This window comes from Denticeps clupeoides, chromosome 8 (assembly GCF_900700375.1).
Source record: "Denticeps clupeoides chromosome 8, fDenClu1.1, whole genome shotgun sequence".
NCBI lineage: Eukaryota > Metazoa > Chordata > Actinopteri > Clupeiformes > Denticipitidae > Denticeps > Denticeps clupeoides.
In genome coordinates, this window is record NC_041714.1 from 8,626,517 (window position 1) to 8,640,902 (window position 14,386).

Below are 14,386 nucleotides of genomic sequence, written 5' to 3' on the forward strand. Positions count from 1 at the left end.
TTGGCAAGTGGCATTATTGCCTTTGATAATATAGATTCAGTTCTATCTTGAGTGGAGTGAGTGTCTGGGGATCCAGCTTGTCAGGGGAAAGACTGACGTTATAGTTGAGCACAGTGTATTAAAAGGCATTGGTATTACCACACAATTTACATCCCTGCTATGGATAATTTGAAAACTTGGGCATTTGGAACTCATTTGCCTGATAATGTTGCCGAGCTGTGCATCATGTAATGGATGTGAGAGGTCAGAATGAGTAACACTGCATACTCTTGTAATACATGTAAATATACACAGAGCTATATGTTTTATGGGCGCTTAACCATGAGCCTTGCACATTATTCGCTGCCTGAAATTAATTCTTCACATAGTAGTGGTGTCCTTTTCTCTGGCCACTCTGGACTTAATCTCTTAAGCTGCACAAAGCTCCAATTGCTTGGCCTCTGTGAACTAAACTTACTCTGCTGCCAGCTTGTAGCCTATGTTAACTGGATAACAGGTTTGAGGCACTTGTTGGGTCTTTTGATAAATGAAAACATGATACTATTTCTGCCACCACAGACTGGTCATTTTCATCATGCAAGGACAGAAATAATATAAATAATATAATAATTTAATTAATATGTTGATTGGTATAATGCTTTGTTGAAAGTCTGCATTGGTAGTGTTGGTACCAGTAGTCTGTCATCTAAAACTACACAAAACTCTGACTTCTATTATGCCAAAGTCTAATCTGTGAATGCAAATTGCTAAGTATAATGTACATGTTTCGAACGTGCATATTCATCAGTTTTTTTTTTATTTAGACATTCATCTTCTGAGATCAAAATATTAGTTTCTATGTATTTTACTATGCAAAGTAAACACTACTATTGAGTCAACACAATTGAACCAGCAGTATAAACCCAATAGGTACTTTAATAGGCATTGCATTCTATACTTAGGGGCAAACCTTTCAAAAGACACTTGTGAATTGTGAAAATGGTTGTTTCCCTCCCTTTCCTCTCCAGTCATTTGTACAGCGTGGATCCTTACAGTGGTCCTTTATTTTTCATGCTCTGATGTTACCATGGCGATGGTGCAGAGTGTGATGCTTAGGCAGTCTCAGATCCCCCTCAAAATATGTCCAGTTGGTGAATTGAGAACGGAACTGAGAACAGAGGACCTGGTGTGGATCACACAGTCCAACTGAGGCACACAAGCCCACTGAAAACACAGAATAGCACCACAATCACATTTGCTTGTTTTCCCACTCCTGCAGACTGTAGCCCACACAACCAATATCAAAAATTAGGAGTCTGTTGCATAATGGATCAAGCCAGATCCCAGCAATGCATTGTTTTAATTGCAAACCCCTTTTACATTTCAATTACATTTCAATTAATATAATTATTTGCAACTTGTTATTTAACTGGACCTTAATTTAACTGACCAATGACTACCAAGTTAATAAAGGTGTATACCAGCAAAGATGGTTTGTGATCCATCAGTGCTTAAATTTGTGTGAGAATGCAAGAGAAAATGTAGCCAATTTATGCATTTGAACATAATTTTGTTTTGCAGATTTGCAGGGAATTCAGAGACATCTCTGTACATGAAGAGATGGGTCAGAGAAAACTGTTTGAATATGCACACTGAAAAAAATAATCCTTTGAATTTAGTTGATCAGAAAATCGCCAAATGAAATAAATGTTTCTCTTTTCCTCAATTGTTACTCTTTAACGCTAAATATTTAATTAACGTAAGATTGTTTTAAACAATCACGTTGAGCCAACATAATTTTTAGTACCAATACCAGTTCAATACCAATTTATTGTGTAATGTCAAAGTAATTTTAACACTTCCAAAAAATTTGATTTTCAAGTCAAATTCATTTTTTTTTAGCACGGTCATGCTAATTTGACACCCATACATGGGCACCGACATATCTTGGAAAAACTCCATAGCAAAGTTGCATAGTTAAGACTATTCTGAATGTTTCCTTTGTGCTTTTGAAAGTAAAATAAAGGTTTATATCAAGTTAAGGTGAACAGCAGCAATCACTAAAACAGTAGTGTCACATCTGGTCAGATGAACAATGATTTACATCTACGGCATTTGGTGGACACTCTCATCCAGAGCGGCTTACAGTATTGACAGGGACCGTCGCCCTGGAGACACTCAGTTAAGTATCTTGTTCAGGGACACGATGGTAGTAAGCGGGTTTTGTGCTCTACCCACTAGGTTACTACCATCCTTGAAGATGTGTAGATCCTGTTAGCCAGATTAAGTTGAACTGGAAGTCATGATTGACCAATAGGACAGCTCTGTACCTAAATTCCTAACAGCCAATCATGTCTTCCCAGCTCAACATCCCTCCTGGTCCCTGGAAAGACAACAGACTTGGTGTTCTGCTACCCAGGGCAGCACGGCTCCTACTGGGTTCACTGTCATTCATGCCACTCAGATTTACTCACCGCTTAGAATAAAACATTTTACATCAGGACATTGACAGGGGCTACTAAAATAGTGAAGTAGAATGTCTTATTTCAAATTCAGTCCACTTTAAACCAGACACATATTCCCCTTCCATCTCTTCCTCTTCATGTCCAATGCTGAAAAATAGAGGGGAAAAAAATACAACTGACAAGTTGCAGTTTATTAAAAACACACAGTGTATCAAAGTGCACTAGTATGGCTCAAAATCTCAACATTCAGTGCTTCAGAGGTAGTGCAGCACAAAAAACCTGACAAAAGCTGTGTAAAACGACCATGTTCTTACAATCATAAAGGTCTCATTCACCTGCAACCAAACATAATTTTCTTCTGCAGAGATTCAAATTAACAAAAAAACCTTCACACATAACCAGTACAAGCACATGCAGCACAGGTACACATTGCACATCTGAGAAAACCTGAGACAATACCGAATCCATGCTGTCAAATTAAAAGACGTCAGTCAACCCCTGTGGTCAAGTGGGATGTAGAATTGGTCTCATTTTCATCTGCAGAGATTCCAAACAACAACAACAACAACGAAAAACCTCCACACATAATCAGTGGAAACACAGGCAGCACTGGTACATATTGCACGTATGAGAAACCAAGAGACAGCGTTGAATCCGTCTCTGGCCGTCACGGTAAATTAAAAGACGTCAGTCAACCCCCCGCGGTCAGGCGGGAGGCCGAAGCGGATACTCGTGTGAAGAGTATCCCTGCACGTCCCTCATCACCACCTGCTGAAGCAGGGCGCGGCGCAGGCGTACAGGGCGTTCACTTGGTACGTGTTGTGCAGGTTAGCCTTGGCGTCCTTGGGCGCAGAGATGCCTTGTGTTGGCGCGCCGGCGGTCTGCAGCGCGTTGGCGTTCTGCGCCGCGGCCGCGTCGCTGAGGTACGACGGAGGGCCGTGAGCGGGCACCAGGACCGGCTGCGCACAGTTCTGCTGGGTGAACTGAAGGCTCGGCTGCTGGAAGCTCGGGTTGCCAGCAGCGGGGCTCTGGGTCTGGTACACTGTCTGAGTGGACTGAGAACTGAGCTGCTGGTACTTCTGCTTGTTGGCTTCTTTCAGGTCGCCCGCATGCGCTCTAAGAGGAAGAACCAATGAGAGAGCGATAGACATGTTTTTTTTTTGTTATTTATGTAATATGGTCCACAAATGCTGAGCCAAATCTTAACATAGCGCATCCACACCGCCCACCGCACTCGCAGCTCACAGCTAGTATACTAACATGAGGAGCTTTTCCACACATGGCACCAGGTGCTCCCAGGGGTAGGCAGTGAGGTTCTGCAGGCGAGACGGCCAGGTGGGGGACAGGCGCAGGATGATGCGAGAGGCGGCAATACAAGCTGCAGCCACCAGGGACGGGGTAGAACTCAAGAATGCATGATCTGCACAAATAAAAGGGAGGGTGTGAAGTGGGAAGGGTCAGCCCCTCCATTAGGAACAATGAATTTGTTAGTCCCTTGAAAATTGGCTCCACGCGACTAAAGGGCCACTTGTGCTCAGCGTGAACGATGGATATGGATTGTACATTTATTCTGCCCGGATTTGAGCGCAATTTCACAAGGCCTGTGAACATGGAAAGAACAGGGCAATGCAACTGGAAATCGTGTGGAGGGTCAAAAATAAGAAACAACTGAACTTTTCAGTGAGAGGTTGCATAAGATGAGAATTTTTTTTTTTTTTACCACCTGGGCCAAAAATACAGTGTGGAAGAGTGGGAGGAGGCTGCAGACATGAAATACGTTATTGCAACCATTTACATTTAAGGCATTTGGCAGAACCCCCTCCACTGTCGCCCTATTTGTTGACGTTGGAAGGTTGGACTCTTCGGACTGTGAACTGCCCTCTAGTGGAAGTATTTCTTCACATCAATGCAAATGTAGAGCAGCGTAAATGAGCCATAGCTCATAACTGGATATGCAAAAAATATATATATATATATGGATGAATGGGAAAACGGTGATGAATAAGAAACAGGACTAGAAGCAGTAAAGAGATGTTTTATTAGTCGTTATCTTTGGGGCGTGTTGTTAAGCGAGGACACTGAACCCACACCAGTGCTGCCCAGCTTAACGCTGTTAACGCTGCTGTCGGGGTCGCCGGTGCTCTGAGCGCTTCCTCCGTACCGGTCACTGGTTAATTAGCGGCAGGTGATCGTTATCGCACTAATGACGCACGCAGCTGCCTGGAATACGAGAAGGCCGAAAAGCAGCGTAAAGCGGTGTGCATCGGGGTATTCTGCTTATATTTGGTTAAATGCTACCTACGGCACTTACTACGTTCTACTCTTGCACTGTTATAACCTTTCATCCGAATTACCTACATTATTGCATGGGCACAGTAACATTTACACGTACAGCATTTACCAGACGCCCTTATCCAGAGCGACTTACAATCAGTAGTTACAGGGACAGTCCCCCCCTGGAGACACTCAGGGTTAAGTGTCTTGCTCAGGGACACAGTGGTAGTAAGTGGGATTTGAACCAGGATCTTCTGGTTCATAGGCGAGTGTGTTACCCACTAGGCTACTACCACCACAGTCTCGACCTAGCGACTGTGCTATGTACTGTATAGATTTCTATAGAAATCGAACAAGAATTGCTGGTGTCTTCCTCTTGTAAGTCGCTTTGGATAAAAGCGTCTGCTAAATAAAGTAAAGTAAAAAGTAAAGTACTGTGTGTATTTTTCAGCTGTCTATCTACCCATTTAACAGGCCTTGATATAAAAATGATTAGAAAGAAGAGAAAGTCTTTCTATATTGGGTCAAGCTAGTTGTGAGCATGATGCTGTGCTTCCTACCTTGCAATGAGACCTCTAAGAAATAGTCTGCATACTTGGCCATATAGAGAACACTCTTCTCCAGGCTGGCCATGGGCCATCCATCATGCATGTCTCCCTCTTGAACAGCAGTAGGCAGGTAGTACTCTATGAAGTGGGCTGCTGTGGGCAGGTACAAGTTCCACTGGAAGGTCTCGAGCAGCAAGAGCTCCATGTTGAGCAGGCCTTGCTTTGTCAGAACCAGGTTCATGGAGGTCATGCAGCCCAGGCTGTTTAACGCCTGCAGCTTCGGCACTCTGTCTTCTCGCTCCTCAAATTTACCTAGAGAAGGGCACGTCGTCAGAGAAAAATCGAAATTTGCTAAGGGGACGGCAGCAATCCAATAAGCACTTACTTGCCAAAAGTAAACAGGAGAGGGCAACGATGTGAAGCTGCTGCACGGAGATGTCGTAATGGTCCATGAAGAGGTCCAGCAGGTACACCGCAAGGTGCCTGGCGGTAGGGCACAACTTGAAGCGATTGCTTACAATGGCGATGAGGTCAGCAAAATGACGTCTCAGCTTCAGCTGCGGAGACTGGCCTTTGTAGGCGGGCAGTTTCAGTTCCTGGCCAGCCGGGACACAAGAAAAAAAACCCCACAAATAATTACTACCTTGAAAGCACAGTGGGCCGCGAATGACGACAGGCACTTCCACAGTCCCATCACGTAGAGCACGGCCTTGTCAGGAAACAGGAAAAAGGAAACACTGGTGCGATTCGTACTTTGGAGCGCAGAGCCTGATAAATGTCTCCAGCCAGCTGTCCTTTCCACCACTGACCCTCAAGCTCCATTGGATTCATGTTTTTTTCGGGGGTCCTGCAAGACACAAATGGAAGCGTTCCACAAAACAAGGGGCTTCGCTGGGTGCAATAATTCGAGCAACAAGTCAGGGGAGTCGTAATGAGACAAATTGATGAATCCTGGTGTGTGGAGACTCACTACACCCAACTTCACATGCGATCCATCGACAGCCCGGCAATTACAAAAAAAAAAAAAAAAAAGCTGGACGTCATAGTCACGAAGAGCCAATTATCATTTTAACAAGGATGCGGCAGCATAAGATGAACCGAACTACACCTATTAACACGGGATAATTACAAAAACCAGAATGCGTGCCAATTTGTGTCTGCGAAGTAATTTTTAAACAGATATTTGTTGGAACCAGTTCACGGACCCGAACTACCCAATATCATTTCGTTCATGGACATCCTGCTAAACCATTAACTGGTACTCACCCTCAATGTAGCATGGAGCGGGAATTCGGGAAAAATTCCAACGTTCCCAGACTAGGGTCGCAGCTCAGATTCGAGAAAGTACTCATTGCACGCTGCAGCAACTATGCCTCATTGCCGGTGTTGCAAGGCGGCCAGCCCCGCCCACGGCATGCCCCGCCCACGACGGACCACGCCCGTCGCATTTGTCAACCAATGAGAAGCGAGGTGCATTTTAATGACGACAGAACCTACGGCCGGTGTCCCGACATTCTGGGCTACCTAGCGATGCTTTGGCGCATGCGCAGGAAAAACAAAACACTCAGCATTCTTTATTACTGCACAAAGCAAATATACATACAAAATACAACGTAACTGTAATGCAGAGTATACAATTATATCGCTATTATCTTATAGCAGTTATATCTTGCTATTTACAAAAAAGTCTAAAGATTTTAGTTTTTGTGGGATTGTACATAATTGCATTACAAAAACAATTATTTATTATCTAGCCCAAATTCACATAAAGTATGTCTCAATGAGCTTTGACAGGCCTATGGACATCCCCCGCACTTTGACCCTTTCTGCACATGAGGAAGAACTCATGGAGCTTGGTGGCTGTGGTGACATTCTGGTACATTTGATCCTGGTACGTCTCAGCAGCAATGGTGCATAATGTCAGGATGCAGGATCTAGAGTAACTCAGAGAGACAAATTAATGCCTAGATGAGATGATCCATCTTTGTTAAGAGTGAAGTACATCCGGTCTACAGTATAATTAAAGTTTTATAATTTATCATGGAATTCTTAAGTGTTCAGCTATATCACAAATTGATTATAATTGATAAATGTATATACATTTTATCTTTCTTTAAACATGTATCTGATGGTTGCTTTGGTTTAAAATAATCTTTTGCTGCTTACAGCATCCCACCCATTTAAGAAATGACACACCAGTGCCTGTACTGGTGTCCATACTACCTGTTCTCTACTTCACAGCATACAGAATCATTTTTAAAAACCACCTGAAATTAGTTGCATGAATTTTTTTTATTTTTCATGTATGTATTCTACATGATTTTTCACTGTTTGGAAGACTGTGGAATATTTCTGATTACAGAATGTCTTTAATGAATTTATTAATCCAACGGTACTGATCTGTTGCTTGCACAAGGAACATTTTAAAGAATGCATGTTTTCAGACATGTGTGTGAATAAGTATGTTTAAATTGACAGTAATGCCAATGTTCACAAAAGTAACATTTGTAAAAACCATATAATTTATATAAAATGCACGTATCGTGGATATATAATATAAAATAAAAAACATTCAGTTACCAATGCCAACGCATTATTGTTATGCTTTATTGTTATGATTTGGTGATATAGGTATAGTTGCCAGTTGCCAGATTTGGTGCTCCTGGTTGTTGTCCTTTCTGAAAATGATGATAGAATTTAAAAAGTGGCCCTGGTGTGCTCCTAATTTCACAGAATCATTGAGAGGGAATCCTCCAGGAGGAGTGCTCATTTTCTCTGGACTGATAGTGAGTGGTTTAATGCAACATTTATTTATGGATTTTAACAATCAATTTATTAAACATCTCCCTGTACTTATATTTTGTTATGGATAGATATTGCAGTCTGAAACAAATGTTCTGGTTCAGAAAACAATTCAAATAAAAAAAATTAAATAAAGTGAAGTGATTGTCACTTGTGATACACAGCAGCACAGCACACGGTGCACACAGTGAAATGTGTCCTCTGCATTTAACCCATCACCCTTGGTGAGCAGTGGACAGCCATGACAGGCGCCCGGGGAGCAGTGTGTGGGGACGGTGCTTTGCTCAGTGGCACCAGCCAAACACTGAAAACACGTATACATGGTAGCAACTTTTGTAAAAATGTATTAATGTAAACAGAAATGTTTTCATCACTTATTTACCATCACTGGGCTAAATAAAGGACACATTTTCATGTCAGTTTCAGGTAGGTTACAAACTGATTTCTTTGAATGATTCTTTGTCATGATCATTGGAAATAGTTTATATTGCTTTTATGCATTTGGTAAAAGAGGCCATGTAGATACAATATAAAACTATAATATAGTGGATGTTATTAAACTAAGCATTATAAAGTGAGCTATTTTATGTAACTAATCCAGTACGATCATGTTCAACGTTAGACCAAAAATCAGCAAAGTAAAATCAAAACCAGCTAATTTCATCTACTTTAGTAATAATATAAATAATAGTAATAAATAACCGCAAAGTGAAACGTGTTCATCTTCACGGAGCGCGACGGCGCAGATGTGAATGGAAGAACCGGGGCAGTTTCCGACCACGCCAGGATGAGTTTGCGGGGACGGGTGCCGTGGGTCTGATTAGGATGGGTACCGTAGGCCTGGTTGGGATGGGTGCCGTGGGTCTGATTAGGATGGGTACTGTGGGCCTGGTTGGGAGGTCCCCACTTAGCCGAAAGCCGTAAAGTTTGGCCTCTCGTTGCCGCGGGCGCAAACGTGAACACACGGACCAATTGGACGGCGCCTTACACACCACGTGCTTCACAGGCAGCCAATTGAGAGGCGGTGTGCTGAACTGCGTTGAAGGCGAGCAATACAAGTTTACCAACTCTGTTGAAGTGCGCTTAAAGGAAACGGGTCGATTAAAAAAAACTTTCGACCAAGGCTTTTTAAATACATTTAGTTGTGTTTTTAGCACAAGCTTTCATCGAGTCAGTTCGCAGACTAATGTTTGTATACATTTACATGTTTAATATGAAGCGGATAAGTAACTGTGTCATTACTCTTTATCTCCATCACTGATCAAACCAGCCTCCTTAAGTGAAAATATATGTATAATTAAGATGAAGTACTATTGATTTTAACATGTTTTTTGTTAATTCTGACATTAACCATTGGCAGTTGCCTTTACATACACGAATAAAGATGCTTAAATACCAGTTGTGTATACTTTTTAAATCATACAATGCCAACACATGCTGTAAACACTTCACTGCTCAAACAAGTGCAATCATTTATTTCAGTAGAAAGATTCAGATTCCATTTGAGCGAGACAGCAACTCTTCTACACACGATGGTTAAAGATGTTTGGCTGAGACTCCAGAACCCCCAGCAGCTTTTTTTGGTGCAGGTTAAAAGTGAAGTGACTGTCATTGTGAAGCACAGACGAAATGTGACCTCTGCATTTAACCATCACCCTTGGTGAGCAGTGGGCAGCCAGCACCTTGGGTTTCTCCACTGCCACTGCCCCAGGTCGAGAGTGTTCTGTCTGTCAGAATCAGCACCTGGTATGGCAGCTGTAACGCTTTGGATCTGAGTGGTCAGATCTACAGAGCAAATCTGCTTCATTTTGTACCCCTGCTGCTGCCAGAACTGCGATACCACGCTTGGCCACTAGATGTCACATGAGGCATATTACTTTTAGATCATAAGATCCGTTTAGAGACACTGACATTGAATTTTGAGTCATGTATTTATTTGTTTATATGTATTTGGACCTAATCAATGCTTAGTGAAATATGATCTGTGTGTATATATATATATATAAATATACACATACATACACCTCTGTAGGACTTGGGTGCAAAGTCTCCATTGTTTTCAGTGTTGGTCTATCCCAACGAGGGACTGGGGGGACACTTTATGGCGCGGTGATAAAATAAAAGTGTCGATATGACTTGTAAGTTGGATTTCAAGTACAGAAAAAAAGGTTCCAGAGCCGAGCCCCGCAAGAGGACACTTTACTAGTGCTGGAAGGGTTAAATGTCTTTGTTTGTTGCCCTCTGTAGTTTGCACAGAGGAATTAGTTCCCCTGCGCGCCGCTGGGTGCCGACGGCCGGGCGACGTGGCGCCAGTCGGTATAATACAACTGTTATAAAGTGTGTCGGGAAGCGGCCGGAGGGGAAGCGCCGCGCCGCCGGCGCCCGGACGCGAATACAGGTGAGCCCCGCGCCGGAGCCTCCGGGCCCCGTCTACCGCCGCGCCCCCCCCGCCCGTCGCCGCCGCGACTGTCATGGCCGCCGGCCGCTGAGCTCCAGCAGCTGGCGCGGAGGAGAGAAGGTGAGTGTTTGTGGGCGGCTCTTGAAAGAAATGCTCCGCGCGGCAGTTTGGTCGAGCTTTCCGCGGTCGAGTCGGCGAGTTCGAAGTCGCCCCGTCGCCCAGTGAGACTTTCTGCCGGCAGGTAACGTGAATGTTCTGTGTTTGCAACTGTTGACGAGGAGATCCTGCTGCATTCCTATAATTATTCCTGGATTACACTCAAATACTTAATACAACACACGGAAAAGCTCAGGCTGTTATAACAACAGCTAGATTAAAAAAAATAAAGATTTCTTTCCACCCCATTCCAATTAATAACACAGTAACAATTGCTCTTGTGTTCATTATAACTGAGGGTGTTGAAAGGAGGATGAGGCCTTTATAAAAGTGTTTTTCTTTTTTCCCCTTTTAGACATCTCAAAAGCAAAAAAAAAAAAAAATCTTAACAAAAATGCAGAGTGAATATAAAACTTATGACAAAGGACACTGGCGCCAGCGGCTCCGCTTCAAAAGGACCTCTGCGTGCCCACTGCCAACTCCGGACCAAAAGACGCGCGGAGACCAAGCCGGCATGCAGGATGGCGGCGAACCTTCCCAGGGAACGCCTCAACCAGAGCAGAAGACAGCGGCCCGGCCCGAGGGCGGCTGCTCCGACGCGAAAGGGGACACCAACGGCAAGCCCTTGCAGTGGACGGCTCATTTGGAGCCGTTTCCCGGTGGGCCCGGCAAGACGCATGGAGTCTCCTGCCAGCTGCAGCGGGTTTACCGCCGCGGTGCCTGCACCGGCCCGCTGGGGCCGAGCGCGCGTGTGTTCGGCAGCATCCACGACCCGGGGGACTGGAAGAATCCGGGTATAAAAGATGCTCGTGTATCTAACGCAGCAAAGCTTCCTTTTGGCCTCGACTCCCATACTTACAAGCATCCCCAGCAAGACTATGCTAAGCACACGGCCGCTGTCTGCAATAAAGGAAAAGTTAAGAAGTACAACTGGAGAGAAAGAGATGTACAACCGAAAAGAGAGAGCAATGGAGTCAACAAACTGGAGTTGGTTTGCCCCGCAGTTCCATTAAAAGAAAAGGCCTGGATGCCTCAAAAGATCATGTCGTTTTCTGGCTTGCTGGATAAAGACGGACGGCTATTGGAGCCAGAAAAAACTTTAGAAGTGACCAGACTGTTTCTTGAGAGAACCACATCTGGAAAGAAAACGAAACAAAACTGGGCCCTTAAAACGGAAGAAAAGCACGAAGCCCCGAAGGCAGCTGACGTCTGTCACCCGGCATCTAATACAAGCACTTCACAATCGCTGCCTACTGATGATGACCTTTCTGTTCTCATGGAGAAAAATCATGTTTCCCTTCCTCCAAACTGCACCACCAAACTGCAAGGGATTAAGTTTGTGGACGGTAAGAAACATTTGATTCTCAAGGTCATACCACCCGCAACTCAGGGAGGTGGAGATGTTCCACCAGACATGGGTTCCCATACCATTATTACAGAACCCGTAGAGCACCAGAGGGTGACGAAAACGAAATGTGTTGACTTACCATCTGGCTCAGGAGAGACCGGGTTGAAGAACAGGGACGATGTCCAAGATGAAGTCAAGGCATGCACAGACCAAACAAATCAGCACGAGCTTCACGATGTCCTGCTGGATTCCCACATGGACACCGGGACTGTAAACCCTTCCAGACCAGAGATATCACTGGATTTGTCCTTTACTGCTCTGAACCAGATTGAGGACGCTACACCAGAGGAGCAGATGGCGAGCACAGATCCACAAGACGGCAGCTTCGAGGCGTGGCCTTCAATGATCTGCCAAGCAGGTAGCAGCACCATGCAGGGAACCAGCGTTCAGCACCTTGCGGCTGAAGCGGACGTGTGTGTGGAGTCAGGCCCAGACACACTCCGCTTAGAGTCACATCCAAATCCATCAGCACAAAAACAACCGACCATAAAATCCATGACCACGCTCAGCTGCTGCCAAACGCGGAATGACCCAGAAGCTCCGTATTCTACCAACCAGCCAATCACAGCGCTGAGGATCCTCAAACCCCTCACCTTCACTCAAGGTAAGATGATTGTCATTTCAGTAGATCTTGACACCAGTGCTGACATTGTAGGACTAACCTGGACATGTTACGAGTTCATTTGTTTTGTAGTGTAATATCTAATTACGTCTAGGGACAGTGAAGACAATCCCACTAAGTGTGGTTGATGGTTGCAAGCTTCAATCTAACTAGTTCTTTTTTTCCATCCCATTAAGTGAATTCGGAATCTGGCAGCACAGCCGAGGTGGACGTGTCTCGTGCGACCCAGGAGGGCGATACGGACACACTGACAAAAAGGCGTAGAGGGCCCTGCCTCGAAGATACGTCCGCACCCAAACTCAGGAAGGGCAGCAGCCCAACACACAGCGAGGACCCGGCGCGGGGCCTCGGGTCTCGTCATGCAGAAAAGAGCCTTGTGCTTTGGCCCTTAAACTCCACCCAACCTGTGAAGAGGCCGCAGGGGAATCAGCCCGTCGTGGTTCTCAACCATCCGGACAGCGACATCGCCGAGGTAGCCAACATCATGCGAGTGGTCAACAAGCACAAGTCTGACGTTCTGAAAGTGCGCTTGTCTCAGAGGACGGTAAGGGCCCTCTCAGATAGGAACACTGGCTCGATGGCGAGAGCCGCTGCCCCTCACCCTACAAACAGTGTTAAGGAGCGCTTCCTGCTCAAGCTGAAGTTCAAGAAACTGGGTAAGAATAAGTATCAGGTGGTGCGTGGTGGAACGCTGCAGGATGAAGCTCCACCCACATTCCGTTGCTGGTTTTGTGGCAGAATCTTCACCAGCCAGGAGCTCTTCATCGGACATGGCCAAAGACACCTGATGGAAGCTACCAAAGACTGGGATACGCTGTATAACAGCTGAGGGATAACTATGCACTGGGTTTATCTTCCCCCCTTTTTTTTGCCCGTTAAGGGCCGGAACTTGAATAATTTCTTTTAATGGTTGACATTCGTGCATGAACATTGAGCTCAGGATGGCGAATAAGCACTAAAGCATTATTTTTATATACAATGTGATAATGGCAACTAGTGACATACCTTCCAGTCCTAAAGCACATGCTACCTCTTTAGTAGAAAGTCTAAGACTAGAATTATTAATAATTGCATTAGTTAGATAGCAGCCTCACCTTCAAAAGCCATGCTAGTTCTTGTTGTTTGAGGGTTTGCTTCACATTTCACAGTCACTTTTTTTTTTTTATTATTCTCAGGTGAAGAAACATTGAAAAAGAATGAATGTATATTTAATTTAAGATTTGCACCCACTATTTCTTCACTCGATGTAAGCGTTTGGTGTGAAGAGTAATCATTAAAAATATATAAGATTAATTCTGTTTTGAAATATACTTTGTTTATTTAAATAACATTCTATAATAATTTCTGTGTAAAACTTAAACTTAAGTTGTTTACATAAATCACTATTTTTTTCTCCATCATTTATGTGAATGGCAATCGGTTTCATGTTTTTGTGTAACTCCCCTCTAAATTCAGTGTTTTCCCAAAAATGCACTGTTGTCTTGCAGGTCCCAAGGCGTTGGGTGGTAAAATCAGACTACTGACCTGTAGAGGTAAAATACCTGAAAATGACCTCTTGCACTGTAACAATAACATGTAAAAGCCCAGAACTATGGAAATTGTGCCAAGCTCTTCATTAAATGCTACGTACAATCATTTTCTGTAATGTAATAAATATGAAATAGTGAAGAAAATGGTGTTCGATGAGTCTGTGTCTTTCCTTATTCAGAGTGGGTTAAACCCAGTTATTGAACC

At 44.2% G+C, this 14,386-nt stretch overlaps 2 protein-coding genes across 2 annotated transcripts; one reads left to right on the forward strand and one right to left on the reverse strand.

The window, feature by feature from the left end:
* Positions 1 to 2,387: 2,387 nt before the first annotated feature.
* Positions 2,388 to 6,500, reverse strand: ccnj (cyclin J). The gene is made up of 5 exons (XM_028989608.1): positions 6,020 to 6,500; positions 5,652 to 5,862; positions 5,279 to 5,578; positions 3,705 to 3,864; positions 2,388 to 3,560 (listed from the first exon to the last, which is right to left on the reverse strand). Exons 1-5 carry the CDS (start codon positions 6,095 to 6,097, stop codon positions 3,206 to 3,208), a joined length of 1,104 nt encoding a protein of 367 aa, XP_028845441.1. The 5' UTR covers positions 6,098 to 6,500; the 3' UTR covers positions 2,388 to 3,205.
* Positions 6,501 to 10,331: 3,831 nt separating this feature from the next.
* On the forward strand, positions 10,332 to 14,251 carry znf518a (zinc finger protein 518A). Its single transcript, XM_028988794.1, has 3 exons — positions 10,332 to 10,586; positions 10,978 to 12,634; positions 12,829 to 14,251. Exons 2-3 carry the CDS (start codon positions 11,017 to 11,019, stop codon positions 13,479 to 13,481), a joined length of 2,271 nt encoding a protein of 756 aa, XP_028844627.1. The 5' UTR covers positions 10,332 to 10,586; positions 10,978 to 11,016; the 3' UTR covers positions 13,482 to 14,251.
* The last annotated feature ends 135 nt before the right edge of the window (positions 14,252 to 14,386 follow it).